Source organism: Halichoerus grypus, chromosome 7, assembly GCF_964656455.1.
Source record: "Halichoerus grypus chromosome 7, mHalGry1.hap1.1, whole genome shotgun sequence".
Taxonomy (NCBI): Eukaryota; Metazoa; Chordata; class Mammalia; order Carnivora; family Phocidae; genus Halichoerus; species Halichoerus grypus.
In genome coordinates, this window is record NC_135718.1 from 15,439,454 (window position 1) to 15,462,092 (window position 22,639).

The 22,639-nt window shown below is 34.4% G+C and overlaps 1 protein-coding gene across 5 annotated transcripts in view; it reads right to left on the reverse strand.

Moving 5' to 3' along the window:
- ATRNL1 (attractin like 1) overlaps positions 1-22,639 on the reverse strand; it is an 839,881-nt gene that overhangs the window by 629,653 nt on the left and 187,589 nt on the right. For all 5 annotated transcript variants that reach the window (XM_078077077.1, XM_078077076.1, XM_078077079.1 and 2 more), the window contains exons 11-14: positions 8,506-8,590; positions 6,855-7,063; positions 5,664-5,782; positions 2,003-2,135 (exon numbers count right to left, since the gene is read on the reverse strand). In XM_078077077.1, coding sequence (XP_077933203.1) covers positions 2,003-2,135; positions 5,664-5,782; positions 6,855-7,063; positions 8,506-8,590 — 546 coding nt within the window. The remainder of the gene's footprint in view (positions 1-2,002; positions 2,136-5,663; positions 5,783-6,854; positions 7,064-8,505; positions 8,591-22,639) is intronic.

Genomic DNA, 22,639 nt, shown 5'->3' on the forward strand with positions numbered 1-22,639 from the left:
ATATTGACCATCAACTCAGCTTCAGAGTTAAATGGGGAGCAGTAAATTTTTAAAATGAGTTTAGTGAGATAAATTCAAATTGCCAAGTTTATATGAGATCAATGATTCACAAATGTTCATGGAAAAGCACAACTCTGGATAGACAGGGTCCTCCATCTGGAGCATTCACTTCCTCAAGACAAGCTGAGTGGAAAACAAACTACATATACCCAAATTGCTGCTTAGTAAATATGAACATAGAACAAGGGGAATTAGTTTATAATGTAATTTTTATTGTATTTACTGTATGGTATTTATTATTCTCCAAAATAGCCTGGCCAAATGGAGCCCTCATACCAAACTAACATTCTTTCCTGGGCAATGAGTAGATGGGTACTACCAAACGTGACTTCACTTATTTTTCCAAACTTCCACTGGCAATCAAATTCCCTTCTTATTGCAGCAATCATCCTTTAAATATATATATTCCTTCAGTCAAAGCTTATTTTGGTCCAAGATTTTTTTTAAAACATTTATTTATTTGAGAGAGAGAGAGTGTGTTTGTGTACACGGGGTAAGAGGGGTAGAGGGAGAGGGAGAGAGAGAATCCTAAGCAGGCTCCATGCCCAGAGCGGAGCCTACACGGGGCTCTATCTCACGACCCTGAGATCATGACACTTAACCGACTGCACCACCAGGGGCCCTTTGGTCCAAAATTTTTAAAACAACTTTGTATTTTTACTGATCTACATGTTGATTTTAGAATTTAACATTTAGATATCAGTATTACTTTCAAGTTTAGTGTCATCTCACTATTGCTTCTCAAAATCTAGAACTGCATTAATATTCTCTAATTTTTTCAAAGTTAACACACATGCACAGATCACTGTTTAAAAATTTTAAAGGTCAGTGGGGCGCCTGGGTGGCTCAGTCGTTAAGCATCTGCCTTCGGCTCAGGTCATGGTCCCAGGGTCCTGGGATCGAGCCCCGCATCGGGATCCCTGCTCCGCGGGAAGCCTGCTTCTCCCTCTCCCACTCCCCCTGCTTGTGTTCCTTCTCTCGCTGTGTCTCTCTCTGTCAAATAAATAAATAAAATCTTAAAAAAAATAAAAAAATAAAAAAATTTAAAGGTCAGTATATAAACAAAACCCAAAATTTAAATATTCTAAAATCTGAATGGTATTTTAAGGGCATTCTAATTTTTATTTTATTACATGAACTTCTAAGCATGACATAAATCCTTTGATGGGATTTCCAAGGACTTTTTAGAATTACACAGGCACAGAAACTTTTCTTTGAAAAAATGTAACAAAACAAACAAAACCACTGGATAGACAAAGGCAAAAACTGAACACCCAGTTAGTAGTTACATCTGCCATTTTACAAGCCATGCAGCTTTGAGCAAGTTGCTTTACCAGTGTATGACTCAGTTTACCTGTATGACAAGAAGATGGAACTGGTTAAATACCTACATTATTCTTCTATTTTCTGATTTTACCTTTTATATTTAAAAGGAAGAGTACTTAGAGTCTACTAAGAAGAGTATTATATGTAAAAAATAAATTGAAATTGCTTTTCAAAATGGGCTTTTCTCTGGTTTACATAACTTAGATTCTCATTAAATCATATAAAACTTATTACAAAGATTGTAATTTATAATAAAAAAGTAGTCAGTAAAAAATAGTTCCCAGAATTTCAAAGATAAAGGGCACTTAAAAACAAAACAAATAGGTTGAAATGTTAACATTCATTAAATCTGGATATTAGTCTGAGTGCTTATTATTTTCTGTTTTTAAGATATAATTACTAGTATAATAAATACAAGAAATCCTGAACATCTTAAAAGAATTGGAAGCAAACATACAAATTTTCTTATAGAAACAATGCTATTATTACTCCAATATTATTGTTTATTTGCTATTGATTTAATTTTATAAACTGGAATGTTCTTACTAAATGCTCTTTACTATAACGGTATTCATCTGTGGACTATAAAATTCATTTACCAAATTGAAATCTTTACCTGGTAAAGCCTGGCATTCTTGTTGTCGCTGATCCCACTGGCAATTCAAGTTTAGTGAACAGCTTTTACAGCTGGTAAGTTTGTTACAAATCTGCTCATTTCTCACATGACATTTGGTGTAGTTTTTCACAGACTAGAAAGTTAAAAGATAAAGCATGTTATTTTTTACCTTTGTATAGCAATAATTCTTAAACTGTATATATATATATATATATATATATATATATATTGTATATATAAATCACCAGATGAATTTTAAAGTTCAGATTTCTAACCCCAAATCCAGTTCTACTGAATCAGAATCTCTTTTACTCATTTCTTTAAACTATAGTTGTTGGAACTACAATATGTGTTTATTGGAAAAAATGTACAAATTCAGCAATTTGAAACAGAAACCATCTAATGAAAATCTTTTCTATTGAATCTGGTAATAGGCTTCCAATTCAACAAATAAAGCCAATGTAGAGTCATTTCTCTTCATGATCACATGAAAGAATTCTAGTCATAATAAAACGATCATGCAAACCCCTAGAAATGAAGTAGAAATGGTAAGTAGTAAAAAGAGATACTTTATCAAAATCAAATACAATCTAAAAAGATAAATTATTTTCGTGATAACTCTAATTTTATTTCCACAGACACTAAATAATCATTTTGGTTAACTGACATTTGTCCTGCATTTGTCACATTTCCTTTATGGTGGCTGCAAAGAAGCCACAGAAGTCAGACTTTGATCAATCCTACCATACAACATAACCATATGTCAACTAAATTCCAGTATTAAGAGATTAAAGATTAAAGGTCAAAAAAAAAAGGAAAAAAATAGGCAACATAGGAACTTTGGTGGGAGTTCCTTATATACATCAAGGTTCAGATATTTCATATGATGTCATCAATATCTATGATAAAAATTTTTGGCTCAATTCTTTCCATGACTCTTGAGAAAAAAAAAAGAACTTAATGCTGAACGCTTAGCCCCACTTCAATCTTCTTTTTTCTCTATAGATACAAATGCTTAACTCAGGCTTTAATTAAGGGAGTTAAATATTTGTTTTCAGTCAATAAAGTTAACAGTTAAAATTTAGTTATACCTATCCCACATATAAAAATGGTTGAAGCAACTTTTAACCTCTTAGATAATTTACATATTTTTTTATATTTTTTTATAAGCTACTATATTTTTTATTTTTTTATAAACTACTATACTTTTCCACATAAAATACATTGCAATCACCTCAATTCCAAAGATGTTTATTTCTTTAGAGCAAATTACATATACTATAAGGTAACAGATAAAAAGTAGATAGATACTAATGTTTGTCTTTATTCACCCTAAAAATATCAGAAAAGATACATTTTTTAAATCTCAAATTACTTTGTGACTCTTATTCAATCACCACGTTTTCATTCAGAACATTTTTACTTATTGTTACTTTTTCTCATTTTAGCTTTCTGTCTTCATATAGAATATAAATCTTAGCATTACTCTATGTAATAGAGTACACTCCAAACATTCGTCAGCTAACTGAAAAGGAATAAATTTACTTGAATCATCTGATAAATAGAATAACCCGTAAAAATGACAGGAGAATGGCTAAACAACTTGTTAGGATAAAAGAAAGAAGAACAGTTTTAATGCCAGTCTTTAGACTAACAATGACGTCATTATAGTCGCCATCCAAATAACTCCACTGCTCTTCATTACAAACAGTAGAGTCATTTATTGACACTGAATCAGTACAATAGATGAAATTATATTTCAATCCCACACAGGGCCAATTTAATCAATGATGAAAGAAAGCTGACTGTTATTCCGAAACATGGCTGATATTTTTTGGCCTAATGAACCAGATAAGTAAGTAGGTTATTTGAGCTGTTAGAACACAAAATATGCAACTTGGAGTAAATACGACTAAATAACAAAATAGGGTATCAATGGACATCATTTACACTAAAATCTCACAGACTTTTCTGTAACCATTAGCGTTTAGTTGAGCTTAATCACCAGACATTCTGATGAAACCATCTAAAAGACATTACATCAAAGTCTAAATTACAAGTGAGTACCATCTGCTCACTTACACCATCTCACCCAGTGCCTTCCTTATTAACACATCATTATAAAAAATAAAATACAGAGTATAAGGTCACTTTATAAAATGAATCCTTGATAGCAATTTACATAACACAATTTTTGAGGTACGCATATTTTCATTTAGTATAAATGTCTAAACACAATGTCTAAACTCAGGGTTATCCAACAAAGCTTTAAACACAATCTGCTTATAATTTTTATTTAATAACATTATTCATTTTACTCCCTATTCCCATGCTTTATTTTACTTAACTCCTATTTCCACATTACTCACTAAAATAACCCCTATTAGATAAATATTAATGCAAATATAAAAAAGTAATTCAAATTTTTAAAGCAGAGTCATGTCCTATTAACGTTAAAACTCATATAAAATTAAAGTATATCTGTTATTAAAGCAACTTATATCGCCAGAAAGTATATACCAACACAATATGTATGAAAGCAAAGGTTTCAATCTGATGAGTCAATAACTGAAAAATTTCCTCCATTTTAAGTTTTGAGTATTATTTTAGTACAGAACCATAAAACAAATATTTTGAAATATGCCTGTTTACTGAAGAAAATTTTTGATACAATAAAAATTTTTTACTTAGTTTTCAAACTCCCTTTTCTTTACCTTTTACCTCCACATAGTAATCTTAAAAAACAAGTACTTTCGGTGATTAATACAAATTCAAAAAAAGAAATAATGTATGTTACATTTAGTTGAAAATATGTAAGCACATCATTTAGTTGTTCAAGCTATAGCTCAGTAAGAGAATGTTTGGTCCTACTATAGTTTTTAATCCTTTTAATGCTATACTTATTAATACTTTTTGAAATTTTTTTCAAATTGTTGACATCTTGAAAACATGGGATATTTTGATAGTACCCACTTAAAAGGTTAATTTTTGCTGCTCTTAATCCATTTTCATCTACCATAAATATTAATTTGTAATTTTTTTTAATTGTCTACCTAGAATAAGGTTTCTCAAACTTAACACTATTGACATTTTGAGGCAGATACTTGTTTTTTGTGGGACACTTAATGCATTACGGAATGCTAACAGCATCCCTGGCCTCTTCTAGATGCCAGGAGCAGCCCCACAGTTGTGACAACCAAAAAGGTCGACACACGTTGCCAAACGTCCCTTAAGGCACAAAACTGCCTCTGGTTGAGAACCACTGATGGACAGAGATAAAGGGAAACTGCACTGCCAACCTCAGGTTAAACTTACACACAAAGCATGTAAACAAAACATCGGGCCACAGCACTACCGCGCATGTGCATGTCTGACCAGAACCCCATGCAAATCATTCTGATACTTATCTATATAAAGTGTCTATCAGCCCAGAAGACTACATTTATAGTTATAGTCATTTTTAAAGGACATGGGAGGAAGTAAAAGTTACTGGAATCTAGACTGACAAAGCTGAGCAAGAAACTGGAGAGAACTTACAACACAGGGAGGGACTCCCTCCGTATTTTCTAAGTGTCTCCATGTGTAAAGCGCTCTCTGTACAACGGCACGAGATGGTAAGCTAACGATCGGACCACAGCACCGATGGCCCACGGATACTAACCACGCTGCAGTTGCTGGTTGCGGAGATGCATTTCTTGTCATCACACCACTGGCACCCGTTGCTATTGGCAGCACAGCTGGCACAGTCCGCGTATCTGTAACATCCGTCGTCAGGAGCAGCTGCGGTACCGGGGGGGGGGGGGGGGGGGGGGGGGGGCGGGGAGAGGGCGGGGGGGCGGGGCATGAACGCGTCAGGGTGAGAAAGGCAACGTCACGCTTCTTAGTTCACACATTTTTAACATCTGTTTAAGAATCACTGAGACTTTTTACACCATAAATACGACAAACAATATCAAAACAACATCTTCAATATGAAGTTAACTTCATATTGAATTTGCATTGTGTTTGCAGGTTTTGAGACACCTTCTACCCTCATTTTACTTATTCAATCTACCAGCAACCTACTGCCATTTAAAATTTAGCCAGTATGGCGGGGGGCGGGAAGACTTATAGTTTTTTACTAAAAAAAAGCATTACTACACATCTAAAAGAAACATTAAAACAAATACTCATTGGTTATCATTCTTCATAAAGATATTTAGAGACATCTGAGTTATCATTGACTAGCAAAACTTGAAAATACATTGTTAATTGTAGCATACAAAAATGCATAAAACCCCCACCCATTTAAAGAAAATTGAAGAATTTTTATCCAAGTCATTCACTCATAAATAAATATTTACTAGCAATTTTTCATGTTTGATTTACTTATTCAATACCTTATAATAAGTATTAAACTAAAACATTAGTCATCAAAATTCTAGAAAATCTTTTAACTCCGTGGTTCACTTGGCAATATTAAAGAAGGAAAAATCTACCAAATGCAGAATAAATTATTTCATTGTATTTCTTAGAAACACAGTATTTCTTAGAGTATACTTTAAAGCATTTTTTACTTATATAGGAAAATAGTTCATATATATCTATATATGTATATGACTATATTACACATAAAATATTAATATGCATAATATTACATATAGAATTAAAAAGAGAAAACAAAAAATAGCTAATAAAAATAGTAAATTATTAATCACTGATAAGTTCAAACATTAAAATTCCTAATTAGAGGATTATGAATTTTTAATTTCTAAAGGCTATACTAAGGTAAATCTTATAAGCAAAATGTATTACTACTTCTAGCCATGTACAGAAGCTTTATGCCAGAGAGGGAGAAAAAAAGAAAAACTACCTGTTTTAGGAGGGCACTTTGCTCTAAGGATATTATTAGTATGCCCAGATTCCCAAGATTCACAGTGATTTTTATTCCAAATACATTTTATTCCTGGACCAGCATTCTTACAAAGTTCTTCATCTCTGAAAGCCTTGCAGTTTGGAGGCTTGTAAACAAGGATATCATTAAGGAGCACACTAGAAAATCCTCCAAATATATACATGGACCTATTAAAAAAAAAAAAAAAACAAGAATCTTAAAGAAACAATATTAAGAAAAGCCTAACATATTAGTTTTAAAAATAAGTTTAAATACATTTTATCAAGTTAGTAAACAATTTTTTAGAAATAGAAAATACCTGTACATGGATAAGAAGGTACACTTTAGAACAGCTATCTAGAATTACAATTTTTGAATATTGACAATGAATATAGATATTAGATACAGAGTCTGTGTTTCAGTATTTTACTATCCTCTAATGAAATAAATCAAGAGTAAAATATCAAAAAGATATTCAAAACTTCAATTTGGAAAGAAAAGTCCAGACAATTGTTAAATTAATTCAATTACCAGTGCCAAAGAAGTCTGACATGCCCTAAAAGAGCATAATTTTTATTTCTAACAATATTATTAATAAGTGGAAAAGATCAGAAAATGCTTCAATATTATCTTTTATTATTTAAAAAGAGAAAGTCAACCAACACAGTATTGCAACAAAGAAACCTAGAGGTTTTATGTATAAACTCTGAATTTCATTTATTACTGTTTTGAAAGCTAACTGATATCAATTACAGTTTCATTGTGGTTAACTTCTACCTACTTTTAGTATCACTTTGAAGAATTTTTACATAATTAGAATAAAGTGGTGATAACATAAACTTATAAAAATGTCATTATGAATTATAAATTTAAAGCTAATGAATGAGCTATTGTTTCCTGCCACATTACCAAAATTTGCTATAGAAATACAAAAATGAGGGCGCTTGGGTGGTTCAGTCAGTTAAGCATCTGCCTTTGGCTCAGGTCATGAACCCAGGGTGCTGGGATCGAGCCCCACTTCAGGCTCCCTGCTCAGCGGGGAGTCTGCTTCTCCCTCTACCTCTCCCCCCTTCTCATGATCTCTCTCTCTCTCACACTTTCTCTCTCTTTAATAAATAAATAAAATCTTTAAAAAAAAATAGAAAAATGATACTAACTTAAAGGAACAAGGTAACTTAATGATCATCCCATCCAAAATCCCAAGGGATATAAAGATATTAAAGTCGAGAGGTTAAGGGACTTGTCAAAAATCACATGGTTAATGACAGAACTAAAATGAGAATCTAATTCTTCTCACTTTCCTTGTTCTCCTTGATAGAAATATGGGGCTAGCCTATCTATCATTTCAGTTTGATCTTTTTTAAAGAAGTCATTCATTGTCTGATCTCTACAAAAAGAAAAGAAAGCAGGATGATTTTTTTTTTAAGTATTTTAGTTTTATCTCAGCACTCTGACTGCTCCTCTTTCTCTTAAATATATTTGAACACAAAAGAATGAAGGATATGGTTAACGAACCAAAATGTATTCCACGGTAGACTAGGTATACCCAATGCCATTAAGTACAAATGATAATTTTCAAAAAGAGTAACAGAATATGTGGATAGGATGACTGACAAATGTACGTTTTTACCCATTAATAACGACTGCAGAGTGTCCAAATCTGTTGACATCTCTATGAAGATTTGGTTTCGGTAATATTTTCCATTCATCACAAGCTAGAAAAAAGAGAACAGCAAAACAAAAAATGAAATAAAACAAATTAAGACAAATACTATAAAACCATCTTTGGTCAAATAAAAGATACATTAAAATTAGGAAGTCTTTCATTAACTTGCCATGACCTACAATTTAGTATCATTACTCAACTGGCATCATTCTTTTTTTTTTTTTTTAAAGATTTTATGTATTTATTTGACAGAGAGAGAGACAGCGAGAGAGGGAACACAAGCAGGGGGAGTGGGAGAGGGAGAAGCAGGCTCCCCGCGGAGCAGGGAGCCCGATGCGGGGCTCGATCCCAGGACCCTGGGATCATGACCTGAGCCGAAGGCAGACACTTAACAACTGAACCACCCAGGCGCCCCTCAACTGGCATCATTCCTAAAATAAAAATAACTTCTGCATAAAATTCCCACAAATAAATGTAAGTATATGAGATAATGAAAATGAAAAAAAATATAGGTGTATAGTTTATGTTGGAGGATAATTCCAAAGACATATCTTTATTAAATAAATCAAGGTTCATATAGTAAACTGCATGAACGCCAATACTGGGCAAACCTGTTAGAAAATTAAATTACCAAACCAAATTTTACATGCATGCTTATGAAATTAAATGGAATATTTAATATTCAGTGAAATAATGCCTAAAAATGGCATCACTGAAATAAAATATTTAAATCATTTTAATGATCTGATATTTCAAAATAATAGAGTTCATTTTATGTAAAAGAGAATGGACTTCAGTTGCAAAAATCTAGAAAAAATAAAAAACCTAAATAATTCATGAGCTATATAAAAAAATATGGAAAGAAAAATGGTAATAGAAAACTGGGTATTAAAGAGGGCATGTATTGAATGGAGCACTGGGTGTTACACGCAAACAACGAATCATGGAACACTACATCAAAAACTAATGATGTAATGTATGGCGATTAACATAAGAAAAGAAAAGGAAAGAAAAGAAAACCGTGTATCATTTCAATATAACCTAGCCTCAAAATTGACACGTATACTAACATAGATTTTGAGATGACAAGTGATTCAATTTTCAGTAACTAGGGACATTCTCAGGACAGTGTTTTAAATTTCATCTTCTTAAACATGCCATATCTAAAGAAGGCAGTGGTATTTAATAAAAACACAGGGAAGTAACAAGATTTTAAAAACAAATTTTATTTTTAGGTAGTTTAGAAGCCCTTTGGGAACAAGAAAATAATCTAAAATACAGTTAGTTGTAAAAGTTAAAGTTGTAATAAATTACTGTTTTCCCATTTATGTAATTATAATGATAGTAATAAAATAATAATTTGGTTTTAATTCAATATCATTACTAATGAAGATCAAAGAAATTACAAAAACCAAAATCATAGTTTAGAAAATGAAATTAGAAAACAGCAATAAAATACATCTTGAATTATATCTCCTAAAGTCTATTCCAAAGAACACAAATCCCCCCAAAAGAGGTTATTCCTATCTCTCCTTAGTTCACAAAATATATCTGCCTATTAAATACTCTCAAAAGAGAGAGTACAGACGTATAGAAGCCTAACTATATCTAACCCAGTGCTCCCAATATTTTATCCGCAGAAGCACTTTTCATGTCATACTTTTCACATTAACATTTCTAAGAGCCAATGCTCTGAATATCACATTTTGGGAAATACTATGAAAGAGGGCTACACATAGGATTAACAGTCTGGTCAATTTTACATGTTACAGTTCATGAAAGAAGTATGTTTACATGTGTATAGTACTATAAAGCTTCCAAAGTGCATTCATCTACATAATCTAAAATGGTCTTTGTAAGAATCCAATGAAGTTGATTGAGCAGGTATTACCATATGTTGAAAATGAAAAATTAGAGGCACCTGGGTGGCTCAGTTGTTAAGTGTCTGCCTTTGGCACAGGTCATGATCTGGGTTCGAGCCCCACATCGGGCTCCCTGCTCAGCGGGGAGCCTGCTTCTCTCTCTCCCTCTGCTGCACCCCCTGCTTGTGCTCTCTCTGTCTCTGTCTCTCTCCCTCTCTCTCTGTCAAATAAATAAGTAAAATCTTTAAAAAAAAAAAAAAAGAAAGAAAGAAAATGAAAAATTAGATCTAGGAGAAGTTAAGCAATTTGCTTAGGGCCCTTTTGATTACCTTTGTTTTTCTATAAATTATGTTTATAAATATTTGATATTTAAAAGTATATTTGTAGCAGACTCTGAGAGATTACTCCCATGTGGAGAGAAAGGGTGACCTGTAAAAGACACAGGCTTTGAAAAAAAAAAGAGATGGAAATGTTAGAGACAGTAAATAAGTTAGGGCAGATAGATTTCAATCATTCCACCCAACCCCAACACACACAAACACACACACAGGGCCAGTGATTTACAAATTATGTTGTTTGTAGTATTCCAACAACAGAATTAGAAACCTGAATATGCTTCAAAGAAATGAAACAGAAAAAAGTCAGATGAAAGAGTAAGACTGCCAGATAACAATTTGTTACAAAAATCTCCAAAGAAGAAGAATCTTTAAGATCATTTGGGGGCAATCTGGAGTCCAGAAAAGAAAGTGACCCAACAATCTGAGCTAACCTAGGACTAAAAGGTAAGTAATTTGGCCCAGCATCCAACACAAACCAGGCAGAAGGAAAGCAGATTTTCCAAATGAGAACCATAGAAATGCTCAGAAAAACTAAGGAGTTGGAAAAAAAGAGAGCTAAGAATAAAGACAAGCATTAACTAAAAATTTGGCTTCCTGAAGATTTTTCTAACTCCATAAGCCAATTTCTTTTGGTAAATGATGAAATTTTTTCAGCGCACAGAACAGCCTCAAAAATGGCATTACAAACACCTATGTACCACTAACCAGATCTGTAAACCTAGTACTTGACCATGTTTACTACAGATTTTTTAAATAAATAACTTATTACAGATATAACTTAGGCTCCCTGTGTACTCCCATTCCAATTCAAGCTTCTTTAGGTCTTCCTTCTTTGGATGCAACTACTATTCTGTTTTTGCTTATCCATGTTTCTCTATATATGATACATATATAGTAATTTTCGTAGGCGGGAAAGCTTTGTATTAATACAAATGTTTATTATATTATACAATATGGATCCCTCTGAAACTTGTTTAATTTCAGCCCATTAGTTTTTGCTTTTTGTTCTCTTCATTTTAACCATTTTTATGTGTGCAGTTCAATGACATTAAGTACATTCACATTTTGGAAACATCACGACCATCCATCTCAGTACTTTCTTATTTTGCAAAACTGAAACTCTGTACCTGTTAAACAATAATTCCCCATTCCCCTCTCTCCCAGCCCCTGCCAATCACCATTTTACTTTTCTGTCTATAAATTTGACTATTTTAAGTACCTCGGATGAATGAAATCACATTATTAGTCCTTTAGTCTTTGACTTATTTCCCTTACCAAGTCTTTAAGGCTCATCCATGTTGTACCATGTGTCAGAATTCCACCCTTTTTAAGCCTGAACAATATTCCATTGTACATATATACCCCATTTTGTTTACTAATTCATCCATCAATGGACACCTGGGTTGCTTCTAATTTTGGCTAATGTGAATAATGCTGCTATGAACATGGGGACACAAATATCTATTTTTGTACCTGCTTTCAATTCTTTTGGGTATATACCCGAAGTGGAATTGCTGGATTATATGGTTAAGTATTGTTTAAATTTTTGAGGAACATCCATACTCTTTTCCATTGCAGCTGTACCATTTTACTTGATTCCATCAAGGAGTGCACAAGGGTTCCAGTTTCTCTACATCCTTACTGACACTTGTTATTTTCTATTTCCTGATAATATCCATCCTAATGGATGTGAAGTAGTATCTCAATGTGGTTTTGATCTGCATTTTCCAAATGATTTGTCATGTTGAGCATCTTTTTGTGTCCTTATTGGCCATTTATGTATCTTCTTTGGAGAAATGTCTATTAAACAACCCATTTAGACTTATTCACATATGTGGTGCGATGTTTTCATTTTAATCATGTTACAGCATTCCATATTATGATTTTACCAAAACACATCTATCCTTTTAAAGGTCATTTAGACTTTTTTAAGGTTTTTTCTAACACAAGTCATGTTGGTTTGTTCACTGTTACACACATCTTCTTTTGCAAGTTTTGAGAGTTTCTCCAGGTGGATTTCTAAAAGGAAAATTACTAGGTTTAATGAAAGACACAAGTTCAATTTTACTAGATTTCACCAATTTGCTCCCCGAAGTAGTTGCACTGACTTAAATTCACACTAGCCATGCATGACGGCTCTTATTTCACATCCTCTCCATTATGTAGCTCTCTCAGACTTTTAAATTTTTACCAATCTGATGAACGTTGTTTTTTTTTTTTTTTTCTAGTTACTGGTAAGATTAAACATCTTTTCACATTAGTAGGTCATTTGTTTTCACCCTTCTGTAAAATCACTATTCAAGTCCTTGCCCATTTTTCTATTTGATTTTTGTTTTTTGTCTTTTTTAACAAAGATTTTATTTTTAAGTAATCACTACACCCAATGTGGGGCTCGAACTTACAACCCCGAGTGCTCTTCTGACTGAACCAGCCAGGTGCCCCCAGAATTTTAGTTTTTTGATAATTTTAAGAAATCTTCATTAAATGTCCTAAATATCAATCCTTTGTTAATTATATGCATTAACATATATTCTCCTATGCTGTGATTTGCCTTTTCATGTAGTTTATGGAGTATTATTTTACAAAAGTTTGTACAGAAACCTGATCAAACTTATCATTTTCTTCATGACTTATTCTTTTTATTCTTAACTCAAGATTTTAAAGATAATCTCCAATATTCTTCTAAAGGATGGCTTTAACCATTTTGATCTTCAATCCATTTGGAACTTATTTTTGCATCTATTCCAGGGATCTAATTTAATTTTTCCCATATATAATATTTCCCAGATCTTTCTGTGTATTACCATATACGAATCTTCCCAGGACCATTATTTTAATATTTATGCCTGACCCACGAATTTGTGCCTCACTTGGTTTCTGTACTGCTTTGGTATGTTCTTACTTTGCTTGTTTTTAACCAAAGATATGTATGTGCAAAGTTTAGCAGTCAAATTATCCCACAACGTTTATCACAAAACTCTCCTGGCTCCCTATCATCCCAATGCTTACTCCTGAATCAGAGGTAAGCACTTTGAATTCTAAAATAAAAAACTAGAAGAAGCTTGTTTTTGTATTTATCTCCTTATTCTAAATGGCATACTTAGTTCTTAGGTTCAGATAATATCTCTGACTTTCTCTTTAAAAGATGAAGATTTGGGGCGCCTGGGTGGCTCAGTCGTTAAGCGTCTGCCTTCGGCTCAGGTCATGATCCCAGGGTCCTGGGATCAAGCCCCGCATCGGGCTCTCTGCTCCGTGGGAAGCCTGCTTCTCCCTCTCCCACTCCCCCTGCTTGTGTTCCCTCTCTCGCTGTGTCTTTCTCTGTCAAATAAATAAATAAAATCTTTTTAAAGAATAAATAAATAAATAATAAAAGATGAAGATTTAACTCTTATGCAGACATACACACACAACTTCCCTTCCTTCCATCCTCCTCATGTACTTATAATTTTGTTCAGGCCAATATGCAGTATTTACTATATATTATTCTACATACAGATGAGCCACATAGCATATTATAATTCTTTTTATCCTTGAACAAATTTTTATTTTCCCGGCAAATCATTTTTTTTTTTTTTTTGCTTAGGTTTCTATAGAGCAGCTGTTAATTCATCCCTGACTCTTTACCAAATGTATACACCTTTTTGCAGTATTTTCTAACATATCAAGCTATCCAGCAGTTTCATTTACTTCTTGAAGACATCCCTACTAAAACTCCATCTTTCTTCTGCAATACAAACTTGTCTCTAGACCTGCTGCAGCATCCTAAGGATTCTCTGCCCATCTCCTATTATTTACTCTATTTCTTGGATTTTAATTTTTATCAATTTGTATTTGTTTATGTAATCAAATGTATCAGTAGGAGACATAATTCTATAGCTGCCAGACAGAGTGTACATTAGAAGTAAATTTTTGAGAGGTTGCAATTCTGAAAGTGACTATTCCACTTTATATGATTATTTGATTGGGCTTAGAACTCTAACTTTGAAAACATTTTCAGATATTGAAGGTATTACTCTGCAATCTTCTGGCTCCTGGTTTTGCTTTTGCAAGGTCCTATCCTATTTCTTTTTATATATAAGCTCTTAGGGTCTTCTTTCTATCTCCACTTTTCATGATGGATTTTGCTACGAGTCTCTTCTGGGGCTTAGTGAAATCTTTTATTCTGAAAATTCATATACTTCAAGCCCAGATATTTTTCTTGAATTTTTCATTTGATAATTTCTTCCTCATCTAAAATTTTCTGTTCTTTTTTTTGGCCATTCCTATTACTCAGACAGCAAATTTTCCGGAATAATCATCTAAATTTCATACCTTTTATCCTATTTTACATCTGTCCTTTGTTCATAATACTTTTGGAACATATTCTTCATTATATCTTAAAATCTATTAATTTGTTGTCTTAATTTTAATTTCAAAAGCCCCATTTTTTTGTTTTCTCAATGATCTATTTTTTAAAAGTCACATTTTTACTTCATAAATGTAACATCTTCTGTCCATAAAGATTGAAGTTATAATCTTCTTCCAGTATTACCTCAATTTCCTTTGATTTCTTATTTTTTCCTATTTGTTTGATATTTTCATCAGATTTAGTGGCTTTTTGTGAATGTCTATGATAACTAGCTGCCCTCTCAAATTTAAGACCGAAGAACAACAAAACTGTTTAGAAATTCTGTGCTTGGCCAAGACATGTTGTTGACTGTTGGAATACTTTGTTTTTTGAAATATAACTGATATACAACACTGTGTAAGTTTAAGGTGTACAACATGACTTGACATATATATATGTATATGTATATATATATATATGTATATACACACACACACACACGCATATATATTTAGTGAAAGATTAAACACAGTTTACTTAACACCAAAAGGAAAAAAAGAAAAAAAATGGTTTTTTCCTTGTTATAAGAATTCTTAAGATTTATTCTCTTAATAACTTTCATATATACTATATGGCAGTGTGGGGATTTTGATCAGTTGGGACCATTTTAGTTGAAGACCTCCAAATATTAGTTTTTGCACACTCCTTCTCTTGGGCCAGTCAGATTCTTTGAGGTAAATCCTCCAATCTCCTGCCTAGAAGCTATAAACCTGGGTAACAGTATTCTGGACCTAAGTAGAAGAAAAAAGCTAGAGGTTTCATTCATAAGTATGTATACTTTCACTTAAGCCCACTGTTTCCAAAATTGTACTGATACCCTCAACCATGCTCAGGTACCTGGATCAATATCCACAGAGAGTAAACCTCTTTCTTCCAGCACAAGTTGAAGAAGGGGATTTAGGGATTTAATAGCTAATGGTATAGGTTTTTAATCAAACTTTCTGTTTCAGGCCCACAAGCACACCCCATTTTCAGAAATACTTGAAAACTCTAAATAAATAAATAAATAAATAAAAGCACATGAGAGATAAACAACTCCAACTCAGATCCCAAAGAAATGGAAAGAATACTGGGAGTGTGTCATCCATACAGTGAAATAGTGGGATTTAACTGATCAGACCACATATCTACTGATCAAATCACACAGCTAACATAAGTAAGCAAGTCTCATAAACTCAAAAGCATGGGGTTTCCAAATTTATCCATTGAGTTTATTCCTATTAAGGTAATAGTTGTTTGCACATTTAAAAACTGAACATCTCAGGAGCACCTGGGTGGCTCAGTCGGTTAAGTGTCTGCCTTTGGATCAGGTCATGATCCCAGGGTCCTGGGATCGAGTCCTACATCAGGCTCCTTGCTCAGTGGGGAACCTGCTTCTCCATCTCCCTCTGCTGCTCCCCCTGCTTGTGCTCGCTCCCGCACTCTCTCTCTCTCTCAAATAAATAAATAAAATCTTAAAAAAAAATAAAAACTGAACATCTCAATTTAGTAACAATGCTAAAGATCAGGGAGTTGTCTTCTGAATGTTCTCCAAAACATTTTTTTTTCATAATAGTGAATCTTGAAAAATAGAACCAAGACTAAAACATTAACTTGGGTGTTTTACTCTAAAGAAAGGAAGACTGAGAATTCATCAACTGCTCTTAACTAAGAATAGGAAGAAATATGTGAAATTTGGGTTAACAGATTTAGATAAGACTGAGGAAAAAGGACATCACTATTTAAGTAATTCAAATTAGATGTAATGAAGATCCAATGACACAACAACATTATGGACATAAAACTGAATGAGACTGAATTCCTGCCCTGAAGGAATAACAATAGAATGTGATAAGTATTAAGAGAGATATATAAAGAGTGCTATGGGAGTCTCCCTCCAAAAAAAAAGGAAAGCACATAGTTGCTTCTAAAAGTTAAATGTTTTTTTAAATTACTATATTATATAAGATTAACTGAAGGATACATAAAACCTCACAGTCTTTTTAAATGGGTAAAATTTCCTAAGATAAGTTGTCATAACCTTTTACCTAATAAAAACAATATGCTAATTGCTTATCAATGCTATGTAGTATTCAATTCTGAAAACAACTTTGGGGAGTAAATATTTTTGTTACCGTGTTATAGATAAGGAAACAGTATTTAGAGGTTTGATCACTTCCTTAAAGTCATTAAATGGTGGAGTCCACATTCAGAACCAGATCTTATTAATTACTACATTATACTGCCTCACTATGTCACCAAAATATCCTTTCAACATAAACAGTAATGTCAGGAAAGTAAAAATATATATGTATATATATTTTTTAAAGTACACAAGTCCCTGCAGAGAAACAGTACAGTACACTATTAATATTTTAATTATTCATGAGAATGATTAATTCAGACCAATAATAATACAACACAATTCTACTTGTAGAAGCTGGTTGCCTTTTAACATATGTGGTGGTAGGAGGTGAAGGCTTTATTACTATCTGCAAGACATCACCTTCAATTATACTAGAAGTTTACAAAGAATTACAAACATTTGTTATATATATTGGTGTTATTTAACAGATATTCCAGTTCTCTTCCTTCAAGCCCATGGTAAAATTAAACTCCCACACTTCCTAGAAGTTGGATGTGATAATATGACTTGTTTCTTTTTTTTCTTTTTTTTTTTTTAAAGACTTCATTTATTTATTTGACAGAGCAAGAGAGCACAAGCACAGGGAACAGTAGAGGGAGAGGGAGAAGCAGGCTCCCCGCCAAGCAGGGAGACTGATGCGGGGCTTGATCCCAGAAACCTGGGATCATGATCTGAGCCGAAAGCAGACACTTAACCATCTGAGCCACCCAGGCTCCCCCAATATGACTTGTTTCTGCCAACAAAATGCAAGTTAAAGTGACACTTGTATTTCTAGATGGAACCACTGAATTACCAATGAAAGACAATTCAATTCATCTTGGGTCCCTAAGTGATGACAATAAGCTAATCTGCCTTACCTCCAACATTAGACATGTAGCATGAGTGAGAAATTAGCCATAATTGGTCTTAATCCTCTGAAACTTGGAGATTTACAGTGGACATGGATATGTGCTGCCCAGACCTCATTCAAGGAAGGAACTGTCGTCTCTGTTGCTGGGAGAGGTATCGGTGAGCAATCATCAGCTGCAAGCTACTTCAGCAAGTTCCTCAGTTTGTTTGGGCCACTTCACCAAGGCCACAACTTTTTAAGGATGACCCACATGCAATTGCTGATCAACGTGGGGTTTTAAAGGTCCTGTCACTTCGTCCCAACATACCAACCATTTTACCTCCAGAGATCCTTGTGTGGTTGACTAAGGTTATCTATCCAGCATCACAACTCAACTTTTCCTTTTGTCAAATCCTGCTTTCTCCCCCTACCTCTTCCAAAGGCATTGATCTTAAGGCTACTCTCAATGAACATCATAAACACTAAACTCTATCTCAGAGTCTACTTCCATGAGAACCCAAACTATGATAGCTGGTACCAGGAGTGATACAAGAAAAGCAGGAAATAAGATGGAGTTTGTGAGCTGAATCATATACTACTAAGGAAGCAATGAAGAACCTATCATTGGTGCTAGGTATAACAAAGAAAGCCCCTGGCACAAGATGTCATCAACTCTTAAAACTTATACCAGTGGTAAATTAGGAATGTATGCCAAAGAAAGGGAATATTCTAGCAGGTGTGAAGTATCAGATGTTTGATAATAGTAACTACCTAATACACTAAAATTGTGTATCTACTGCTTAGCCCCACTGAGCTCTAGAAAAAAGATAATGAGGGATGCCTGGGTGGCTCAGTTGACTAAGTGTCCAACTCTTGATCTCAGCTCAGGCCGTGATCTTGGGATTTGGGATCGAGCCCTGCTTTGCACTCAGCGAGGAGTCTGCTTGAAATTCTCACCCTCTGCCCCTCCCCCCACTCTCTCTCTCACTCTCAAATAAATAAGATCTTTTAAAAAAATAAAATAAATAGGGCGCCTGGGTGGCTCAGTTGGTTAAGCATCTGCCTTCAGCTCAAGTCATGATTCCAGGGTCCTGGGATACTGTAAGACCTAGAGAGCAAATATTGGCAGAAGTTGGGGGAGTACACATTGTACTAGATAATAATGGGAGATTGATCCAAGGGGCGCCAGAACCTTATATTGGATTAGGGAGAGTTTAATGACTTAAAAGCACTCTCCCAAGATGCAGGATTTATGCCCTAACAAGGACCCCAGGAGATGGTGTGAGCTCACTATTAAAATGACTCCTATTTACAGCAAAGGGAACAATCAACAAAATGAAAAGGCAACCTACAGAATGGTAGAAAATATCTGCAAATCATATATCTGATAAGGGGTTAATATACAAAAATATAAAGAATTGACACAACTCAACAGCAAAAACAAAACAAAAAAATAATCCAATTAAAAAATGGATAGAGGAAATGAAGAGGTATTTTTCTAAAGAAGACATCCAAATGGACAACAGGTACAATAAAAGGTATTCAGGGGCACCTGGGAAGCTCCATCGGTTAAGTGTCTGCTTTCAACTCAGGTCATGATCCCAGGGTCCTGGGATCAAGCCCCGCATTAGTCTCTCTGCTTAGCAAGGACTCCCTACTTGTGCACTCTCTCTCTCTCTCTCTCTCTGTGTCAAATAAATAAATAAATAAATAAATAAATAAATAAATAAAACAAAAAAGGTGTTCAATATCACTAGTTATCAGGGAAAAGCAAATCAAAACCACAATAAGCTATCACCTCACACATGTTAGAATGGCTAACATCAAAAAGAAAAGAGATATCATGTGTTGGTAAGGACATGAAGAAAAGGGAACCCTGTGCACTGTTGGTGGGGATGTAAATTGGTTCAGTCACTGTCCCTCAAACACGAAGGTTCCTCAAAATATTAAAAAGCAAACTACCATATAGGATCCAGCAATCCCACTTCTGGGTATATACCCAAAGAAAATGAAAACAGGATATCAAAGAGATATCTGCACTCCCATGTTCACTGCAGCATTATTCATAGAAGCCAAGATATGGAAACAGCCAAAGTATTCATCAATGGATGAATGGATAAAGATGTGACATATATACATTTATATGTATATGTATTATATATATTTATATATGTATATATACGTGTGTGTGTATACATATACATACACAATGGAATATTATTCAGCCGTAAGAAAGAAATCCTGCCATTTAAGAAAACACGGATGGACTTGGGGGTATTACACTAAGTGAAGTAAGTCAGATAAAGAAAGATAAATACTACACAGTATTTGTCTTTATATGTGGAATCTAAAAAAAAAAAGTCAAGCTCAATAGAAACAGTTAAAAAAATGTTTGCCAGGGACTGAGAATAGGGGAAATAAGAGAGGTTGGCAAAAGGATACAAACTTTCAGTTATAAAATGAACCAGGTATGAGGATTTAATGTATAACACGGTTACTGTAGTTGATAACACAGTATTATATAATTGAAATTTGCTGAATGAGTAGAACTTAATCTAGAAAGAACATCAAATTAAAAAAAGGAAATAGGGCGCCTGGGTGGCTCAGTTGGTTAAGCGACTGCCTTCGGCTCAGGTCATGATCCTGGAGTCCCGCATCAGGCTCCCTGCTGAGCAGGGAGTCTGCTTCTCCCTCTGACCCTCCCCCCTCTCATGTGCTCTCTCTCATTCTCTCTCTCAAATAAATAAATAAAATCTTTAAAAAAAAAATAAAAAATAAAAAAAGGAAATATATGTGATCTTATGGATGCATTAACTATACTGGGGGAATCCTATCACAACGTATACATATACCAAATCATCACAATGTACATGTTATAGATCTTTTTTTTTTTTTAAGATTTTATTTACTTATTTGACAGAGAGAGACCCAGCGAGAGAGGGAACACAAGCAGGGGGAGAGGGAGAAGCAGGCTCCCCGCAGAGCAGGGAGCCCGATGCGGGACTCGATCCCAGGACCCTGGGATCATGACCTGAGCCGAAGGCAGATGCTTAATGACTGAGCCACCCAGGCACCCCTACATGTCATATACCTTATAATTTTATTTGCCAGTTATACCTCAATAAAGCTAAAAAAGAAAAAGAAGACACCTAGAAACATAAAAAATACAGCCCATGCTAAGTAAAGTCAAAATGTTAGAACTGCCATAGCAAAGAATAAAGGCAGGGGTAAAAAGTCTAGAAATACGGGCAGTCTGGAGTGGATATACTAATGTAACACCAGGAAACCTACCAGGTCACTCATTATATCTGTGGAAAGGGCCAGAGGGTATGCCATTTACCAAAGCCATGAAGAACGGGATAGAGAAGGGGCACTAGAATCAATAAGAATGTGCTGGCTCTCCTCCACAGGCCAAAGCTGATGGAAGGAGAAATCATAACAGAACGAGCTCAATGACGGAGACAATAGGACAATACAGCCCAACTGGTGACACTTAACCATCGGAATCCAATCCAAGTAGTGGGCAAGATTTATAATATGCAGCAAGCCTGGAGTGTCAGTCAAGGAGACTAGCCTATTAAAAATTATAGAGATGTTTAACAGACCACAGCACACCTAGAAGCAAAACAGGCAGCCAACAAGAGCACTACTACCTAACTTACATCATCAGAAGAAATCAAGGACAGATGATCAGGAGGCTGATGGTAGATGCTGCAATAAAAAGTCACAATTTATTGCTCAATTTTTAGAATTGAGCCATTTCTGAAGTCCATATTTGATATATTTAAAATCCTGATGCCTTGGAGGAATGACCCTGCAATACCACAGTCAGTATACATGGTAATAATTCCCCTATTTCTTTATCAAAGTCACCCATGGTCATTTAATTGCATAACTCTAACCTAGGGGAAAAAGCAGCAAAAACATTTCAAGTACAGTTGGACACAGGTCTGAGTTAGCACGGACACCCACAGATATAAAGTGTCATCATGGCCTCTCTTTATAGGAGGGATATATGGCAATGAGGTAATTAATGACATCCTGGCCAACGTCCTGTTCAAAATGAGCCACTGGGTCTGCAGACCTATGCAGTGGTCATGCTCTGGATGTTTCTGGCAAATGGCACAACACTGACATTGGGTCCTTGGCTATCACAGTGGAAAAGATCAAGTGGAAACTTCTGAAACAACTACCCCCGGATAATATATTAAATTTTAAACAAATGTTGCATTCCAGAGGGTGTGGGTGGCAGGAATTAGTATTACCCTAAAGAATCTAAAGAATGCAGGGATGATGGACCCCATCAAATCTCCTTTTAAATCACCAGTCTGGGTCCTGCAAACTAAACAAAGCCTGGAGGATGACAAGAGCCTACTACCAAATAGTAGCTCAAATTGCAGTCACTATACAAAATGCTATCTTTGTTAGAGCAGAGTAACATGACCATTTTTGGCAAATGTGTTTTTTGCTAACCCTTTCAGAAAAGAGGATCAAAAACAGTTTGCTTTCATATGGAATAGAAAATAGTATACATTCACAATTTTGCCTCAGGATCAT